The sequence below is a fragment of the Diorhabda carinulata genome, chromosome 6 (assembly GCF_026250575.1).
Source record: "Diorhabda carinulata isolate Delta chromosome 6, icDioCari1.1, whole genome shotgun sequence".
NCBI classification, from domain to species: Eukaryota; Metazoa; Arthropoda; class Insecta; order Coleoptera; family Chrysomelidae; genus Diorhabda; species Diorhabda carinulata.
The window spans coordinates 3480580-3501222 of NC_079465.1; the positions used below are offsets into that span (position 1 = coordinate 3480580).

Consider the following 20643-nt stretch of genomic DNA (forward strand, 5'->3'; position numbering starts at 1 on the left):
AACTGCATCAACTGAAAACAGATTTTTTGGATGTTTGTGTCCTGTTAGAAGACCCAAAATATTAAAATCAAAACGATTGTAAGTTTGTATAGGTATAGAGAATGAAAAATAATCAGTATGTCGAAAAACACGAACCATATAGGATGATTTATTTGATATAACAAAATTCAATATATTTCCGGAAAAAGGAAAGATCTGACAACAATGTCGATACCACCATAATACCGACCGTATCACAAAAGCCTTGCGCACAAAAATTCATAAAAATCTGACAATACTGTTAATATTTTTTACATTGAATTGTGTCTTGAATACTTAAAATTTTGGAGGTTCACTTTTAGTAATTAAATGACTATGAGTATGATTAGTGCGATGTCACTTCCGGTGTCAAAATATTTGCACGGAATTAACCATTTGTTGCAACAGTGATAAAGTGACACTTATACAAAATGGCGGATCTATTTGGGTGTTTATCGAACGTAGAGTTTTACAGCGACTGTGCAATAGTTTAAAGCAAACTCTATACTGTTTATCACTGTCCTATATATACAGGGTGTTTCAAAAAAAGTACTCGCAGCATTGTACTGTCTGACTCTGATAGAGGGCGCTAGTTACCTGGTTCGTACCGAGTAATTTACTAAGCAAACTCCAAATATTTGTAGCAATATCTTCGTACAGTTTCGACTGTCTTTTTAGGACTGGGAGATGCTTGGGGAGCCGCTCCTGCCATTCCGAATCCGCGAGAAGCTCCTATCAAAGAATTGGGATCGTATCTTTTACAAACTTTAGACGGTTTTATTTTCGTGATAGCCCACGACGGGAAAATAATGTACATATCAGAAACGGCTTCGGTACATTTAGGTTTATCGCAGGTAAGATCCGGATTACAAATATATTGAAACTTAAAATGTCCGTGCGTTTATTTTTTTCCTAGGTAGAACTCACAGGGAACAGTATATACGAATATATCCATCCGGCGGATCACGATGAAATGACGGCGGTGTTGACGCCCAATATTTATCCGCCGGGAATCGCCCCTCTGCACGAACACGAAAGCGAACGGGCGTTTTTTCTCAGGATGAAATGTGTTTTAGCGAAAAGAAATGCTGGACTAACAAATAGCGGTTATAAGGTGAGAAAACAGACTTTTCAACACCCTGTATGTATGTACAATTGTGCGTTTTGTGTTATTATAATTAAACGATGAATAACCCTGTACATTTTTTTATATATAACATCGAGTTTTCGATTTATTTATTACAATATGAATACGAAAGCAGCACGTCAGGGCCGGATTAAGATTTATAAGGCCCGGGGCTAAAATAATGACGGGGCCCCCTTAAGGAATTCGAAAACTTGGAAAAATTCACAAAATAATATCAATACGTTAGATTTGTGGTATCAGCACATCAAAAAATACAGAATGATTTCCAAATGATGGGGCCCTCTTGGACCTGGGGCCCGGGGCTATAGCCCCTAGCTTAATCCGGCCCTGCAGCTCGTCGATGAATGGGATAAAATTTTTGTTTGTTGTATAGGGGAGAAGATGGAATGGCTTTGTTAAAATCACGATTAGCCCGTTTTGAATCAATTTAAGGGATTAAAGTATTAAGAGGTTTCAAACTTTGACATCTAATTACGAAATTTCGACAAAATATCCCGTCATATATTGAAAAAAACTAGCATAAAATATGCCGTATACATAGTTCGAATTCATCCGGGCAAATTTATCTAAAACAGATAGAAAGATATGTTTTTAGGTCGTAGAATATAAATTTGAAGTTTGCGGGCACAAATTTGACTCGGAACTTTGTGTTTTGGGCATTTTTTGATCAAATTTTGATACTTTTTATTGTTTTTGACCAATATCTCAGAAAAAAGGCGTTTTTTCGAGAAGCCCCTCCTATACAAAATCAAAGTAAACAAAATTCTTTGCATTTTTTTGTTGAAACGTTTTTTCGAGAGATTAACCATTTCGGCGTTAGAGCGCTTCAAAGAAACATCTCCAGACCTAGTTTACCTGACACGAATAATGCATAAAGGAAAAGTAATTAGAAAATTGATCGAACAGGTATAAAGATCAATCTTATCCTGGAAAATTCGTGGAAAATAGTCAATGATTAAAAGCCTTTTTTCTGGAAAAGAAATTAGATATTTAAACAAGCAAAATATGAAAATGAGTTGAAAAATTTGCCGAGGAAACTTTATCTATAAACTTTATCAATTTTTTCGTCAGTTTCCACTACAAAAAGTAGACATTCCTTTGAAACTGGCATATTATTGGTTGGCGACAAATTAATTTCGGTTTTATAGTATAAAAGAAAACTAAATCAGGTGCGTTTGAAGGTCATTTGCGAAAATTTGACCATTCAAACAATTCTGCAACTTGGTAATCACACGGTGCCACATCAGGGCTGTATAGATGACGTGACATCACTTCCCAGCCATAGTTAGACAATTCTGGCCTTTTCTCTTTGATTTCTTCATCCAGTTTCATTAAATGCCGACAGTAAACTCCAGAATTTATCGTTCGGTTCTTTAGAAGCAGCTCAAAAACCACAACACACAACACGAACTTTTTTTCGTTGTTTTTAAGCTTCCGATGTGGTTTGTGCTGGTCCAGGACCCATTTTCCATCACCGGCGATGATTCTTTTAAGGTGCTATGACGATCCTCTTCGATTTGGTTATTATGTTATTCGAAAAATAAAAAATCGAAAGTACTTAGTTGCCAAACTTATGAAAAAATATTCCGTATATACTTAAACCGAAACATATGATTCCGTATTTCATTGGAGTAAAGGTAATGAGGACGGAATATGCATCCTTGTTACAAGAGGACCCTTCATCCAATCTGAACGTATATGTGTGTATTATTCGAAAGTTTCTTTTATGTGGAAGATGAAAGGTAATTCAAAATGTGCGATGGGTAATTTCATAAAGACAGAATGGTAATTTTCATCGTTGTTATTCAATTCGAACTTTGTAAAATCAAGAGTTTCCTTTGCGTACATGTGTTGGAATCCAGAAGTGTAATAAGCAATTAAAAAACGTGTATAATTAATTTCTAGTGCGGTTCATACTAATTAACCTTCCATTTCATATATCTTTGACTGATTAGCTCAAATTACAACAATTGTAGATCTTGTATCGTTGTAAATTTGTGAGATACGAGACGATAAAGGTTTTGAAAAAAATATGCCTAAAATATTGTCCTTTAACGATTTTTTGTCGTGAAAATGATGAAAATCTTATAAGGGGTTTTCCAATAAGAGGTGTTATTTTGATATTCAAAGAAAAATGCCATTTTTTGAGATAAATGATCGGATGTTTATTTCATTATAAACTGGAAGGTATACCCTTGATAATGGAACACAACATCAGCCAAATGGCCGCCACGACTGCCCTTACAGGACCATATTATATTTCATGAAATTTTCCGTAACCGCGGCTGCCCTATATCCTCGATATCCTCACGAATTCCATCTTTGAGATCTTGAATCGATGCTGGACTGTTGGCGTTGACTTTATCTTTCACGTGGCCCCAAAGGAAAAAGTCGCAAGGTGTTAAATCACAAGATCTCGGTGGCCAATTGTGATCAACTCTTCGAGAGAAATTTTCCCCGTAAAAGATCGATGGTTTCGTTGATTGTGTGGAACGTAGCGCCGTCTTGTTGGAAGTAAACGTTGTCCAAATCAATACCATCCAATTTCGGCCATAAAAAATCATTAATCATCTCTCGATAGCGCAATCCATTCGCCGTAACTGTTGCTCTAGCCTCATTTTCGAAAAAGTAAGGTCCAATGACACCGCCAGACCATAAACCGCACCAAACACTCACGCGTTGAGGATGGAGAGGATTTTCAACAATAACTCTCGGGTTTTCCGAGCCCCAGAGTCGGCAATTTTGTTTATTGACGTAACCACCAAGGTGGAAATGGGCCTCATCAGTTAAGATGATTTTCATGCATTCCAAGGACCCAATCAGCAAAGACACGACGTTGTCGATGATCGGCCGGCTTGAGTTCTTGTGTTAACTGAACTTTATAGGCCTTAAGACCCAAGTCTTTATGCAAAATACGGTGTAATGACGTTTGTGGAATGGCTAATTCCAAAGAACGACGAGGAATGGACAAACCTGGATTTTCTTCAACACTTTGGGCTACAGCAGCGATATTCTCAGTTGTTTTTGAGCGACGTGCACGGGTTTTATTCTTCACATCACTAACTTGTCCCGACAGCTCAAATTTTTCCACCAATTTCTGTATTGCGGTCCGAGAAGGTGCTTCACGTCGACCCAAAAATGTTTTAGTTTTACGAACCGTCTCTGCCAAACTTTCACCATTTTTATAGTGAATTTTAATAATTTCAATGCGTTGTTGAAGCTTGTTTCGTTCCATTTTCATTAATGGCGTAGTTTCTACTTGTCAAATGTCAAAAAATGACAGCTTCAAAAGTGACATTTACCGAAATAGCGGGCTGTTCAAAATAACACCTCTTATTGGAAAACCCGTTACAAAACCTTAGTTTTCAAACAAACGCATCGAATTTCAGAGGACAGATAAATAGCCTACTGGAGGCAGATAGGTAAATTCGCCCCTAAATATTGGCAAGCGTTCAACTTTGACATTTCAGGGGAAATGATGTCAAATTTGGACGCCTATGTCGACAGGATGTTGTATCACATACAGTTCAAATGAACGGAATCTAGCAAGTTTTTCAAAAGAAATGAGTTTTTTTTTAATTTAATTGCAAATTTACAATCTACTCAATGATATGGTTAATTGAGGCGGGCACCATCCACTGACGGGTCTCCGTAGATCATTCTATGAGGTCTTCTGGCCAGCGTCTTTCCAATCTTCACTGTTCCATTGGATCAGTGTAAAGCTTGGATATAAGTGGATTTTGGTGGTTTTCATTGCGGTTTTTGTTTCTTATCGCCGATGTCTGAATATCGTGGTCTGTGTGTAATGTATTGTTGCTTATAAACCATGTAGCATTAGCGGTTATGCGGAGTATTTTAGATTGAAAAGTTTGCAGTATCTTGGTGTTCGATGGTTTACTGCAACCCCATATCCCTATACCATATGTCCATATTGGTTTTAGGACGATTTAGTACATAACTATCTTATTTTCCATTGTTAACTACCGATTAGCCGGTTCATATTTTGAAGTTTTAGTTTTTTCAGCTTGTATGTGTCTCATCCAAGTTAAATTTTGGTCCAAGTGTAGTCCGAGGTATTTGACTACTGTTTTCACTGGAATCGGCATATCGTTAATGGTCAGACACCTCGTTTTGTGGTGAACGTGATTTGTCAGTGTTGACTTTCATTCTCCACTGATGTAGTCGTTCTTGTAGAACAGATAAGAGCCAAGAGCACTTCCTTGGGGAACGCCTGATTTTATGGGTTTATAATTGGATAAGGATTGGATTTTTTGATTAATATTGCGTGTCCCGGTTTTCTTTGGCCAGGAGTTGGCAATCCTGGTCGCCAAAACATAGAATTTCCTGCTTTTGCACTTTGGGGGTTACAGAATTTCCAGAAGGACCACGAAAAGAAATCACCAACCATGTACACTGCGACCCAAAAGATCTATTGTGTCCCCCATTCCCAATTTTTACAACTGATGTCCTAATGCCAATTCTTTTAAAAATTCCAACCATACTTTCGAGTTTTGTGTCTTTAGACATATACTTCCGAATTTTCTTTCTCGCCGTTCCAATCCCGTCAGAAGATTGAAAATAAAAGATGACTCGTCGTCGATAATGATTTCCAAACCTTCAGAGGGCGACAACTAGGTGTCACTAAGACCTCTAAGTTTTGATTTACGTATCTCAGAATATTTAAAACTACATTCTGTTTCTTCAGAATGTTGTTTACATATTTCTTATCGATTTTGACTTTTCTACTCGATCCTGACTTTATTTCAATCGAAATATCTGTCTTAACACGCCCATTCTGTCGAAAGTGATTAACCGTAAACGATTTCTTCAAATCTTTGTATCGGTCGGAAAATTTGGCAATTACCCGACGACGTTCGTTTTCATTCAGATTTTCCATACTTAAACCTAACCTAAACTAAAACATTTGACATTTGACAACTGCCAAATTACGAGAAATAATTACAAACATCCTTAATCGACGCCTACTTGATTTACTAAATCGTTTAATATTTTTGGTCCCCGCCCCATTACTTGGTCTTTTTGATATCTATTCAAAGATTTTCTTTATTATAGGTTATACATTGTTCGGGTTATTTGAAAGTGAAGCCTCTAACGACAACTGCCGGACCTTACGACGCAAATTACTGTCAAATAATGGGTTTAGTTGCTGTCGGACACTCACTACCCCCCAGTTCTATTACCGAAATCAAATTACATATGAATATGTTCATGTTCAGAGCAAGTTTAGATCTAAAATTAATTTTTTTAGATGCGAGGTAAGTTTTAGTAATTTGTTTATAATTAATCGGCATTTTATTACAAAATATAAATAAATTATATAAAATAAAATATAAATTATTTCTTTCCTATTTTCTCATTACTACGAGGGTTGATACATTTTGTCCATTCCGATTAATTCGTCATTAAAAATGTCAAACTTTACGATGTCAATGTCAGATTTGACGTATCAGTGTTGCCATATCTCCAAACTTAAGTAGCAACTCTGCTGTATAAAATATGCAGTTTTTTCCTTAGTTTTCGAAAAATTAAGGGTTGAAAAAATTGGAATCTAGTTTTATCAACTTATACGAGCAAAAATAAAAGACACATCAACGTAAAAAACTCAAATTTTGAGTATTCTAAGCTGTACTGATAGAGATAATTTATTCAAGAATACAGTTATACAACATTAAAATTTCGTTTATTCACCAAAACACAAACAATGAAAATAAATTTGGACGGAATATTGATTGTTGAGACAAACTTTCTCGTTTTCAACTTCTAAACACGAGATTAGTTCGAATAAGACTTATTTTTATTAATAATTTGCTAATCTATAAATAATCGATTGATATTTTCATTTTAAACGTTAATATAAAACTAACCACGCTTTTATTTCTAATTTTTTTAATGTACAATTAAAGAATTTTACTAATTTAATATTTCATCAAATTTTAAACGCACCCTCGTACATTCAATTCAGCTGTTCGGTTCACATATAGCAATTTAAGCTTGAAAATTAAAACTCGTACTAAATATCAAGTTTCTATTGCTACAAAAATGTATTTTAAAAAAGCTGCTGTGTCAATATACCACCATCATCATATCGAATGAGTTATTTGATACAAATAGCACTTGAAATATAAATAATGTCTATAGTTACTCAAACAAAACGATACCGAAGTATTATATCACTAAATATTTACATCAACATTCGTCATAATTATTATTTTCTGGAAATTTTACCGTAAATCACAATTAATCTGAAGATAAAATCATTCGGATAATAAATTAATAAACCTATGATTGTAGTTTGACAACTATGACATAAACAATAGGCTTGTTCGTGGAATGAATTCCGGAATAGTTCGTGGATCGCGATTAGTTCTGTGTTCGCGTGGATTAAACCGATTCATCTCGTTATCGATTTTGATTAAACTCTCAGATTTATGTCAAGAGTAACGAGTGAGATAATCATGTGTCAAGATAATAATAATTGTTTTTCTATTTTGCATATCGTACTGCGTTCCAGTGCGACGCAAGTTTTAATGTTTACAATGACGACCTGTCACTGTTAAGTGTTAAATTTAACGCATAAATTTAAAACTTTCAATTGTTCATATAATTTCTTTATCATCTCGGTGCGTTAGTCGTGGTTTAAAAAACGCATACGACAAAACGAACAACATTTGAATAATAATTTATCTATGGCGGCTACAATTCGAATAATTTGCTTAGGCAATTGATGACGCAATTCGTTATTGTAAATTTTAGGCTAGAAGTGTCAATTTTTTTCGAAAATGAACGTTCTCAACACAGTATTATATATTCTTATTGTTATTTAGAAGTTTTGGCTGACACCTTCCTACGTGCGTAGATTCGGAGTATAATATTATCAATTTTTATTATTACAGAGTTTCACAATTAACTGGTTACGAGCCACAAGATCTCATAGAAAAAACACTTTACCATTACGCACATGGAAGTGACATTTTGGCTTTGAGATTATCCCATCATCAATGTAAGTTGAGATTTTTTTGAATTCGTTTTTTTACGAAATATATTTGTTCATAGTCAATTTTTCGTTTTCAGTATTGTGTAAAGGGCAAGTAACAACCAAATACTACCGATTTCTCTGCAAAGGAGGCGGTTGGGTATGGATGCAAAGCTACGCGACTATAGTCCATAATTCAAGGTCTTCCAGACCACATTGCATCGTATCGGTCAACTACGTTCTGAGGTACGTCATTATTCGTATATATTTCACTAAAAATTCAATCAAATTAATTATTTTTGTTACAGCGATTTCGAAGCCAAAGATTTAATATTGAGCGTAGCTCAAGGTGCCCCTCGAGACGATCTACCGAGCTCGCCTCGTAGTCCAATCAACCCGCCCGCAAGAACCTTGTCATCACAATCGAAATATACTTCCCCCCATTCAGTCGCCCGTCTTCCCACAAACATCATATCTTCCCAACCGTCGTCTGTAACCGACGACGACTTCAGCGACTCCAACGGCGCTTTATCGTATCTCGAATATTCATCCGGATACGTCAATTACACTTACGACGAATCCTACCAACACCAAGAAATGTTCTATCCCTATTCGGATCCGGAAATAAGTCAGCAGCACATATTGGGAAGTCATCCGCAACAGAGACCGTTCAGCGCTTCGAGCTCGTCGTGTAGTTCCTCGGAAAGTGAGATGCATTTACAAAATTTAAATACTAGTAATTATTGTCCCGAATCGCATTTTACCATAAATTATTTCAATAATAATCAGGTCGGACAAGGGGGACAAATTTGGCACGGGCACGAGTTTAAACCGTTAAGTGGACAAGCGCATACCGCGGGGTATACTAGTGTCATTGTGGATGCGCAACAGTATCAAATGGCCAACGAGTACGTTCATTAGTGTTATCGGTGCGTTTTATTTCATGCAGGATTTTAGAGTACAATCAGTATAATAAATAACACCACAGAATTTAGTACAAAAACCTACTACATCGAGTACATACACTTTGACGGATATTCTCATTGGCCAACGAGATTAATAGAAATTGTTTTAAAATAAATTTAGATATTTTTATATGTACCTATATCTGATCGTGTCATTTAATTTAACAATATTTCATTAAAAAACTGCATGAAATAGAACGTTTTAATTATCAATTCCGTTTTTAAAACTATACTTGTGAAACAGTAATAATGGCAACCATGTATGAATTGATTCCGATTGATAAATTCCTATGCGCGTCTTACTAAAATTTATTCGTCATAAGATGTTGCCAAGCTATTAAAACGATATGAGAATCTATTTAACATCGAATAATATTATTTTTTATACTTTAGTAGACGTAAAATACTAATTTGAGGTTAAATATATCTTCTTTTAACTATAGAGTATTCCAATGCGGCTAGAAACTTTTATAACATTTCTAAACACGTTTTAAAACGTGACAACACAGCCAGTCAATGAAAACACAATCAGAGTTTGGATGTTAAACTATTTGAAATGAGGAGTTGAGTTAGGAAAAGTGAATCAGAAACGGAGTTATACTTTGATCTCCTAAATATATAATTTCAAAATTTCATGAAATTTGATGAAATAAATTGACAGTTGATTGAATCAGCTGACGAACGATCAAGAATAAGCTTGCCGTCAATGTTTTGTTTTCATGCATGGGAATTTACTAGTTATACACCAGATGGATACCATATTAGAAGCTAATACAGTTTGAGACTTTTAAAAAGAAAAAGTTTTACAATTTTATGTAACAAAATTTATTCTGTTCTTTTGTCACAATATTATTTAATATAGTAAGTTTATTTACAACTTTCTTTTTAAATGTCATGAAACTTGATGAAATAAATTGACAGTTGATTGAATCAGCTGACGAACGACCAAGAATAAGCTTGCCGTCAATGTTTTGTTTTCGTGCATGGGAATTTACTAGTTATACACCACATGGATATCATATTGGAAGCTAATACAGTTTGAGACTTTTAAAAAGAAAAAGTTTTACAATTTTGTGTAACAAAATTTATTCTGTGGTTTTGTAACAATATTATTTAATATAGTAAGTTTATTTGCAACTTTCTTTTTGTAATAGAATTCAATTGTATAAACACAAAGTAGTATTGACAACTTTCTATAGTTTTTATACAATTTTTATAATTTATTACAATGTTTTCGTTTTAAATGGTTCAGACTGTACATTAATATGTTATATTATTGTATATTTTTTATCCCGATCAAGGTGCCATACCTTTTTGGTATATATTTTATTTTTTTACACCAATTTTATTTGTTTATTTTAAAAAATATATATACAATAAAAAATCACTTTTATTTTTATTATTTATATAGATATGACAATAATTTTTGACTGTGAATATAATGTGTATACAGAAAATTGTACAGTAAATTTAAAGTACCATATTATTATATACCTAAACTTATTCAACCAAATAAAGGTTTTCTGTTATTTTATAAACTTGTTTTATTTATTAAATGATATCCTTACAACACCAAAAAACGATCACAGCATTGACTCACGGCTTCAGAGTTTGCTTTATATTTTCAGCTTAATCTAAACTAATCTTTCTCTGTCATGTACCTTGTTTCCCCAACTTTGTATACCAAACTTTCCTTTATCTGCCTTCACTTCTATCCATTTCTTCTCTGGTCTTCTTTTTTTCTATTTCTTTCTGCTGCACTTAATAAATTTTTCAGTTTTCTATAATTATTCATTCGTGAGACGTTTTCAAGCCATCTAACTCGTTGATCTTCTCCAAATACCTTCATCAGAATGAATTTCTTCTGCCACAGTTTATTCGCCACCTTTTTTTCATCAGTATAGTACTTTTGAACGAACACTTTTATAAACATTACTTTTATGATTCCTACTTTCTTGCTGCCTTTTGCTTTATCATACCGCTTAAATTTTGGTACTTTTGTTTGTAATTCCTTCCTTTAGATACTCAAATTAAGTTAAATCTCCAGAACAATATTTCCTTCCATTCCTTCTTCCATTTATAAGTTGTTGGTCTTTGCGAACTCTTACATTACTTTATATTTCGTTTTCTGTTTATTTATATGCAGTCCTTGTTTTCTTGCTGTTACTTTTCACACATTTTGCATTTATCTTTTCTACTTAATTACCACTACAATATCATCCAGTGTTTTTGTTGATAAATATTCCCTAGAAGTATTAATACGACTTTTCCTCATAATGGTTTCTAATATTATGTGAACAACGACGACGAGAGTCAGCGACCTTGTCTTAATTAATTACCTTACCTACAGTTAACTCTAATTTGATCATCTTAATTGGTATTACAAGGTATTCAATTGCTTCTTACACATTTGGTCTACTAACTGTATTGTACACTGGCTTAAAATCAATGAGCAGATAATATGTGCATCCCAATTGTCCAAACTTCACCTAATTATTTCATATATAAATCACAAAAATGATTAATGCATAGAGAAAAGTAGATGGAACGGGTCGGTATATAATAGATGTTTATTAAAAAATTCATATTTTAACATAAATAATTATTCTCAATAATTTCTAAATTAACATCTATATTTTTAATTTGTCTATGGTATTTTACTGTCATATTAATTCGTCTCTACTAATCGATATATCATTCGATTCTTTACTCAATTAAAATGAAAAAATCAATATTCAGTATATTTTTCTATTATACAATTTTCATTATCAGTAATAATACCAGAGAAATGAGAAATCTTCTATTTTTAAAAATTTTCCCAATTTATTTCACGACCCTAAATTTCGAACAAAAACATTGTCCATTTCCAGATATTCCTCATTACATAATAATTGAATCGTTCACGTGTCTGTCGATAATAGCAGGTTTCTGAAATGGGTACAAATAAGTCGTCCGTAGTCCCCCAGGAAGTCTCTAATATACTACACACGCCTTCTTTGTTTAATGGGAATAATACTCGGAGTCAATTCCCATTAAAAGCTCGTCACCCTTTTGTGTGAACGTAATTCAGCGAAAAATACACATACCAAAGAAATTCTAATAGGGAATCATTGATTTGTAAACCAACATTAATGCTTTTTAACTTTTGACGTATTTTTATAAAAATGACAGCATTCGTAATAAACGGAACTGTCACATGTATTATGATTTCTTTTTATTATTCATCTCATATACTATGAATATAAACTTGGTATAATAATTATAAACACGCTTAAGAGCTGATATAGATTTATCAGCCGGTCCTGTTCTAATATATTATCGAGGCTAAAGTTTGTTGGACGCGCTGGATATTTCTTGGTTCTATATATCTTTGTAACCGATTTACACTATGTTTTTGTGCCTTGTTTATCAAAAGTAAATTAGAGATTTTCAGGATACAAAGATTCTAGAATGATATTACATATATAAAATGTGGCTTTAGCATCCGAATGAGTAATAAAATAAATTAGATAATAATTGCTGGTGAATAGTAATAATTAAAATATTTTAGTAATATATATCGTTTTGTGATTTACAAACTGCTTAAATTAGTAGAAAAACATTAAATTAGTAAGAAGAAACAAATCTCGAGTGGTAAATACATAAGGAAAATTTACGCATTTCTAGGTTATGTTTTCGACGTAATATACTGTCCCAATCCTATGATAATGATAAAACGCTTTACTTTAATATTTTTTATGCGTAATTTCCAACATAAAAATATTCTTTCTAATTTATTCCTATTTCTTTCTGAAATGTAGAAAAATATATTTTTATTTCGAGGATTATACCCCTAAATAGCAAAGCGCCCTGTGTACGATAAATCTCTAGAGCTCGAAAGAAAACGGACCATTATCTCTCTGCAAACTTTATAATAATTGGTATAAAATCTTTCAGCAAACATGAATCAGATATTGCAATGGAAAACTGAAGACTGTGTGTGCCGTCGTCATGGATACGAAGGGGTGGTTTTACAAACCAACCCTCCATCGGATTGTAATTAGCGACGGTTTAACACCTCCTATACCATTCTCGCTGCAAATACATATACGGGGTACCGTTCATACTAACTTTTGTAAAATAAACAATCCGTATTACTTAATTACAAGTTAATGTTAATATAATAATTAGGATTACAGTCATACATGGAAACCAGACACGAATGTTCACACACCCACTTCAAAACTGGCCCCATTGAAACAATCCAAAGCACAACAGACATGATATTACCATTTGTCTCAATCAACTTTAAAAAAATACGACTTCTTTTGCTAATCAAATTTAAAACAGTGATTTAGTAATTGAAACCATTTATTTGTAAATAAACACAAAATAATAACAAGCATCAAGACAACTTTAATTATTAGCTAACAGTGAATAAAGTTGAAATGCCGACTATACTTTTTGAGAAGCATAATACTATTTATCAATGGGCAAAAATACGTTTGCGCATGTTGACGTTTATTCTGCCATCTATATCTCTGTAGGAGAATCATGTTATGTTGGTTGCTAGTAGACCAAAATATTGTAATGCTGGTTGCTAGCAAGTAGGTTTCTGATCACGCTGATTGCTAGTCATATATATTTGATGTTGGTTATTAGTAATATAATCCAAATTGTATCGCATGTTTGCAAAAATTTATTTTATTTCTATAAAACTACGTGAATGTCATGTACATCATGTAATGTTGGTTGCTAGTAAACCAATTTTAAATAAGGCTAATCTAAAATTTAGCCAATCGTTTGACTTACCCCATATAACAGTTTTGTTTGTAATGGATTTATAATATTGGTTACAACCATGGCATATTCAAATAATATTGGTTTTTAGTAAGTCCGTGTAATGTTACATGTAGCAAATAGTCTTGTAATAATGGTTGCCTGAAAACCAAAATTATGTAATGTTGGTTGTCAGCACGCCAATGCCAAGTAATGCTGGTTGCTAGTAAGTCATATCCATGTTATGTTGGTTGTTGGCAAACAAGATTTATGTGAAGTTTATTGCAAACCAATCCGTTACACGTAATGTTGGTTGCTAGGCAGGTGAATGAGATGATATTTGATGATAATCCATATACTAATACTATTTAAAATAGTAGACATAAATCATTGGTTTTCAAAGGTTACTCCAATAATAAACAACAATATGGAAAGTAATACTTTATTAACAATAAAATAATAATGAAAAAATACAAATTTCGAAGTTTCTTATCATCAATTCCTCACTATCTTATCGGCTTTAGGTATGCTCTCAAAATATCCCAATCTCTTTAACCGCAATCTACTCCAAACGATGTAATTGCTCAAAGCAATATTCGTGGCTGCGCAAATTGCAGCCGTTTCTGGATACATCACCGTACTGCAACCCAATCCCGAAGGAACATTCAAACTAGACCAAATATCCCTCGATAAATCATCTCTCGAGCCTGGGGGGCAGTTGATAACGGGAAAATCAGTATTGCCCGATAAAACGGGACCTAAACCGTTCGATCTACCAGCTACCGCTATGAAAATAATCGGTATACATAAACCCTCATAGAAACTGACGATTTCCAAAGCGAAATCGGTGGTTTTGTGTGCTGAAGCCACTCGAATTTCAACGTTCAGTCCCAATTCTTCGCAATATCTTTTTATTTTATCGCAGTGGTCTTTATCCGCTGGACTTCCCATGACTATCACCACTAAATGGTTGTTTGGCGGTATTAGGTGATCCAATTGGTCTGCTATCCATTCGAAATTTCTTTTTACGGTATCCAGATCTTTATCGGTTACCGTAGTTAGGTTTCTGTACACTTGTTTGTCTACCATGAGACGCTTGTCACCAGACGGCCATAACCGCCAGGAATCAGAATCTATAATATCTGCCACTAATAGTACACCTAAAAGTAACGTTCAACATATTTTTAATTGGTAGTTAGCTTGTCATTAATTTAAAATTATTATACTTTAGTTAAAACTAACTATTAACTAAAAGCTGTCAATTGGGTTCGTTAGTTAAAATTATGAAAAAATACCACAAAAAATTTTTCATCCTCTATATTAAAATATAGAAAATTCAAGTTGACAGCTGTAAAACTTTATTATATTTCAAAAGTTAAAAAAGAAGAATTACTCTAACGAATTGTCAAAATCCATTTAAAAATGGCCGTCGTGGGGTAATAATGTATGTAAGCTGTAAATATTGTTTGAAATGTCAATATATTGCAAACCGGTGGAAAATGAGCAAGATTCTGTTAAAAGCTGATTCTTTTCGTCTTTACCTAAAGCTTTAAGTTTGTCAAATGCCACTTTAAAAAATATTCATTCATGTTTGATCAATCAGTATATCACAAAGACAAGAATTATTAATATATTAATTTATATATGGTTGGAAGAGAGTATCTCTTATGGGAAAAAAGTTGAGAAAGTGTCTAGACGATATGATAGTCTAAAATTCCACCAAAAATTACAAGAGGAAAATTTTTAATCATAAACATTTATCTTGGAACAAAAAAACTTGCAAGAAATTGCATATAATGAATCTCACTTGTTATATCACACTTCTTGGGGGTTACAAAACTAACACTTCTTCTTTTTGTTATTTTAATTAAAGCCCTTGTCCCATATTAAAAGAAAACTATCAAATAATTTCGCAGATTAAAAATCACATACCAAGGTTAGATTTACGACAAAGGTGAGTTTAACGAAGCTATTCTAAAATACCATTTCAAGAATTACTTATCAAAGTTTATAAAAAAGCTCATTATAAAAAATCGTATTACAAATAAAATCCCAAAAACAAATATCACAATTAGAAATTAATCTTTGAATTAAATTTGGAATGTTGGAATAATGCACCCATCTCTATTTTTGAAATTAGTTGTAAGGAGTATGTATAATATGTCCGTGGTAGGTTGAAAAAGAAGAGTGACTAGTTGTAGGAATATAAATGGCGTAATGGTTTTATTATGTTTTGTTATGTATAAAAATGTAATAAAAGTAAATAAATAATCACGATTCTAACATTGAATTTGTAAAAATTAATTAGTGGAGCCATCTATATTATATTATTCAAATCATAATTGTCAAGTGTTGTGGGAAGTTGAAATAAGTGTTTGAAAAGTTATGTTTTGACACTTGTGAATTGCCGGTTTGCAGTAATATCTAGAACAGTGATTTGTTATATAATAAAGTGACCCGTATCAAGATTTGAAATAATTGAATGTTATTTCAACATACGTCAAATAACTATATAAACAGTTATAGTGTTGTAAACATCAATTAAATAGAGCACAATAAATTTATCGCGTTCGTGATATAAATAAAACAACTAACACAATAAAAGGAGAGATATTCATCAATCTAAATTGGCGGAACAAAAAATACACTGGCTTATAAAATATTGGTAAGTATATACAATACCTTGTTCATCCACTCCAAATTCTATTTTCATATCGATGAGAGCACAATCTCTTGTCTGCCACACTTTTTCCAAAATTTCGAATACTAATATTGAGGTTTTTGTCATAAGATCTACCTCGTGTTTACCTGAATATAAAATTGCGATTTATCATACTATACAGAGTGGTCGAGAATTATATCATTGATATGTTTGTGGATAAATCGTCTTAGTTTCATCAACGTTTCCCAAATTTTTTTCACCGCGCCCTGGTACGTGTTTTTGAATTTTTTCGTGACCCACCATAAAAATATTTTCGAAATTTATTTTTTAAGTACAATGCAGTTTCATACATATATGGTGATAAGAGGTATTAACAATTGTATTTAGCTTAGGATATTTCTGAAAATATAATTAGTGGTTTTGTTCGCCAAGATTTCTTCCTTTTCAATGTCAACAGAAAAAAGATCTTCGGCCCAAAAGAATATGAGGAAAGTGGTATTTGAAACTATTTTTAGATGTTTTTGAATTGAAACTGATAGAGTTTCAAGATGTAATTTTTATTATTTTAATTTGAATGGATATTATATTGAGAAAGATTCAAAATTTTCTTTTCAAAGTCGTTGTTCCCAGTAATTTTTTAAAAATATTTAAACCAAAGCCTTGCATATTAAAATTTAATCTATCCTTCAATGGAAATCTTTTTAAGATAGTGAATGTTCATTCAGAAATAACAAGCCTTCATCTTTTGGCTCAGCAGACGTCTTAAAATGTTTTTTTTTTCAATTTTTCCTGCGAGCTGGTGCTGGGTTGTGATCTACACTTTAGGAAACGTTGATAAATATAATGTAATAATGATTATTAATGTCTAGAGCTGAATGTACTGCAGATACAACCCTCGAAAGGAGTGATTAAAGCCTTATTTTTTCTTTAGGATGGTTCATATATTGAAAGACATTAGAATAATTGACTTCATGTCATTTCTTACCCAATCCGAAAGCATATTTGGTAATTTTCGAGAGGTGAGGGGTTATTTCATCATATTTTGATTACAGTGAAATATTTTTATACTTTTGCATTTGAATGATCACACTAGCACATTTTTACTACCAAAAAGTTTAAGAAATTAATTTATAGAATGTGAATTTTGAATATAAGATATAATAATTATAAAAAAATTAAACCTGACATAACAATCATCTAAACGGAATAATGAGAGATATAAATAAAGTCAAATCTTTAAAATGAGATACATATCATTATATATGACAAAAAATGGTATTTATTACAATATATGAGATGAAAATTTGGTTTTTGAGAAATTAGGAAGATATTAGTCAATTGTTGAATTAAATTTTGAATAATTAGTGACTATCGAAGAATAAACAAAGCATTCTATTAATTTTGGATATTTATTTTTCATTAATTTTTTCTATTGTTGCACTAGCAGTACACCATAGAGGTTAGGTTAAGTTGTGCAGGCAACCTCGATCTAGATTGGAAGTGGTTCACTAGGAGGCTAGACCTATTGTGTTACCCTTTACCACATTTTGGAAATAGCTAACCACTCTACAATCTTTTGCACATTTTAGCTCATTTTTAGACATTTCCAACCCAGATTTGAGTTTTTTACTTTTTCTATTTATGCTATTTCTTCAAGGCGATGTTTTATATCATCCCCCAACACTTGATGTCGTTTTCCGCCAAGTATGGACACCAACAAAGCAGATGCTCAATTTTCTCTTCTTCTCCATTGCCCTCTTTACAAATAGTTGTCTGTTGTGACCTATTTCTGAACTCGTGCCAACAGTATGATGAACACCCCAATTGACTTTTAGTTTGTGAATGTTTTCTGAATACTATCTTTCTTGTTTCCTCTCCTGTGCCAACAGCATCTTTTAACAATTCCATCAGTATTAGCACTCTAACTGTCTCTTCGGCATCCTCCTCCCTCGTCTCACTATCTGCTTTAGAGTTCTCTTCCACATCATAGTATCCAGGTAAATAAAAAAGGCTTACTTGAACCTTTCAAATCCAGGAAACTGTCTCGTCATTTGATACTGAAGGCTGTCTGTGTAGATTGTTGTCTTTCTGTTTGATTCACCATTTCACCACAGCTTTCTGGCAGCTTTCCCCATTGAGTAGACTTCCAATTGAAGGATATTGTATCTCTATACTACTTTTGAATGTTCAGTTCCGTTAAAACCATGCTGGCTCCTATTCTGTTTTTGTCATTGAGCCATCTGTGAAGATTTTTCATCTGTAGGAATGTATATTCTTATCCTTTTATTGTAGTACGTTTTTATGATCGTATAGTCCATATCCTGTACTAATAAATCCTTTATCCTCCTACAGGATAGTTGTAAGTCCATAATTATTTTGCATCTGAAGGTTGTAAGCACCTTTGGAGGTTATACACCTTTTATTAACAATTGTATAGGTTGCAGGCTTGGGATTGCTTCTAAGAACTTCTCATAGCTTCTGTAATCCATCGTGCTGCTATTCTCTGCACTTTTGTGAGATTATTTTTGTTTGTTTCTTTTTCATAGATTCCCACCACTAATCTAAAGGTAAATTATAATAGGCCTTATGATTGCTGGGTAGTTTTTATTTTTTTTAATCAAGATTTTAAAAATCTCTAAATATTCTTTAATCGTTTGGGCTGGCAAGTTATATAAAATCGTATTTTGATTGTTTATAATAATTTAAAACCGCAATTATTACAAAAGTATAACTTTGATTATAAATTAATTTGAAATATTTCTAACAATTACACAATGTAGTGATTAGTGTAGGCCAACTATAATTTGTAAGACTTTAATGAACTTGAACTTGTTGATAAAATATTTCTATAGTTTTTATCTATATTTCCTATAAGCACAAATAATTTACTTTAATAGAAATGAAGATAAATACCTTTAAAATGAAGAATCGTGAATAAAAAACTGTTTGATAAATTTTTTTCGCTATAAATCATAAAACTATGACTTACCTATGACAACACCGTTAACTTTAAACTCTGCAGAAATAATTTGTTCTTCAGACCATTGTGGATCGTGATTAGCGTCATCTTTGAAGAAGGTTTCGTGTTTAACTGGAGTAAAACGGTAACCTTCTTTTACACCTGGATGACGGCGCAAGAAGGAACCAGTAGCTAAACGCCTAGTTACCCATTCAATTGGGATCATTTCACATTTCCTCGACAGAAAGGCATTATCAGCTACTGATTTTATAAAAGCTGTTTTCAAACCTACAAAATTGTAAATTTTTGTAATTAAATTTCATGAAATACATAATTTTTAAAATGCTTACCAATTTTGTTTAAAATTTCGAAAACCTTTGCGTTGGTTTTATTGGAAATTACGGATTTTCCAACTAATTGATGTGATTTAACCCCATCACCTGCGGTGATTCTGTCTTTGCTAACCAAAATACAGTTACCAGGGCTTGTAGGAACATCGTATACTTGTTTAGTTTTACCTTCGATAATCAAATTTCCTAGTTTATAACCACCAACTAAAACAAGTAGAATTTTTTACATACATTGAAGGAAAATTAAATAAACGGTAGTCTGGAGTAATAGTCATTGCCAAAAATTTATTGGTATAATTTTAGGTTATAGTATAGATTTTTTTGAAATATGCAATAATAATGGAATTATTTGGAAAATAAACATATAATCAAATAATTAAAAGCTTAGAAATATTTATAATACGTATTTCAAAACTTTTTCATCATAAAATATCAATAACATAATTATTACTATTAAACAAAATTTGACTTTACCTTCCTTTAATGTAGCCATAGTTCAGTTCTTCTTAAAAATTATATTAACCAACTAAATTAATTTTACAATCAATTTTCGAAAATACTTTTAACTATCTAACGTTTCTTGCTCGTTATGGCTTTTATTAGTTTAACAAATTGTTCAACGCATGCGTGTTAATACTATGAAAATAAATGTCGTAACTTGTTTATTCTCGAATAAAACTATATTTATAAAAAACTTCTTGTTACCAAGTTATTTATTATTACAAAATCATTTTTCTTTCAAAAATTTTGGTTATCAATAATCATACTATCAACAAGTAGTTGTCACTGG

At 32.5% G+C, this 20643-nt stretch overlaps 2 protein-coding genes across 6 annotated transcripts in view; one reads left to right on the forward strand and one right to left on the reverse strand.

Annotated features, from left to right (window-relative positions):
- The window catches only part of LOC130894714 (single-minded homolog 2), a 49754-nt gene extending 39092 nt beyond the window's left edge, over positions 1-10662 (forward strand). For all 5 annotated transcript variants that reach the window (XM_057801672.1, XM_057801674.1, XM_057801671.1 and 2 more), the window contains 6 exons: positions 697-872; positions 935-1132; positions 6239-6441; positions 8080-8186; positions 8258-8405; positions 8468-10662. In XM_057801672.1, coding sequence (XP_057657655.1) covers positions 697-872; positions 935-1132; positions 6239-6441; positions 8080-8186; positions 8258-8405; positions 8468-9080 — 1445 coding nt within the window. In that variant the 3' untranslated portion in view covers positions 9081-10662. The remainder of the gene's footprint in view (positions 1-696; positions 873-934; positions 1133-6238; positions 6442-8079; positions 8187-8257; positions 8406-8467) is intronic.
- A 3648-nt stretch (positions 10663-14310) lies between these two features.
- Positions 14311-20635, reverse strand: LOC130894721 (bifunctional phosphoribosylaminoimidazole carboxylase/phosphoribosylaminoimidazole succinocarboxamide synthetase). Its single transcript, XM_057801685.1, has 5 exons — positions 20328-20635; positions 19854-20057; positions 19534-19791; positions 16565-16690; positions 14311-15042 (listed from the first exon to the last, which is right to left on the reverse strand). Exons 1-5 carry the CDS (start codon positions 20344-20346, stop codon positions 14378-14380), a joined length of 1272 nt encoding a protein of 423 aa, XP_057657668.1. The 5' UTR covers positions 20347-20635; the 3' UTR covers positions 14311-14377.
- Between the last annotated feature and the right edge of the window lie 8 nt (positions 20636-20643).

Excerpts from the sequence above, each read along its gene's own strand:
- LOC130894721 (XM_057801685.1), bottom strand. Across the intron at positions 19,792-19,853 it reads CGAAATTTTAAACAAAATTG|GTTTGAAAACAGCTTTTATA; the intron begins GTAAGCATTTTA and ends ACAATTTTGTAG. Across the intron at positions 15,043-16,564 it reads ATTTGGAGTGGATGAACAAG|GTGTACTATTAGTGGCAGAT; the intron begins GTATTGTATATA and ends CGTTACTTTTAG.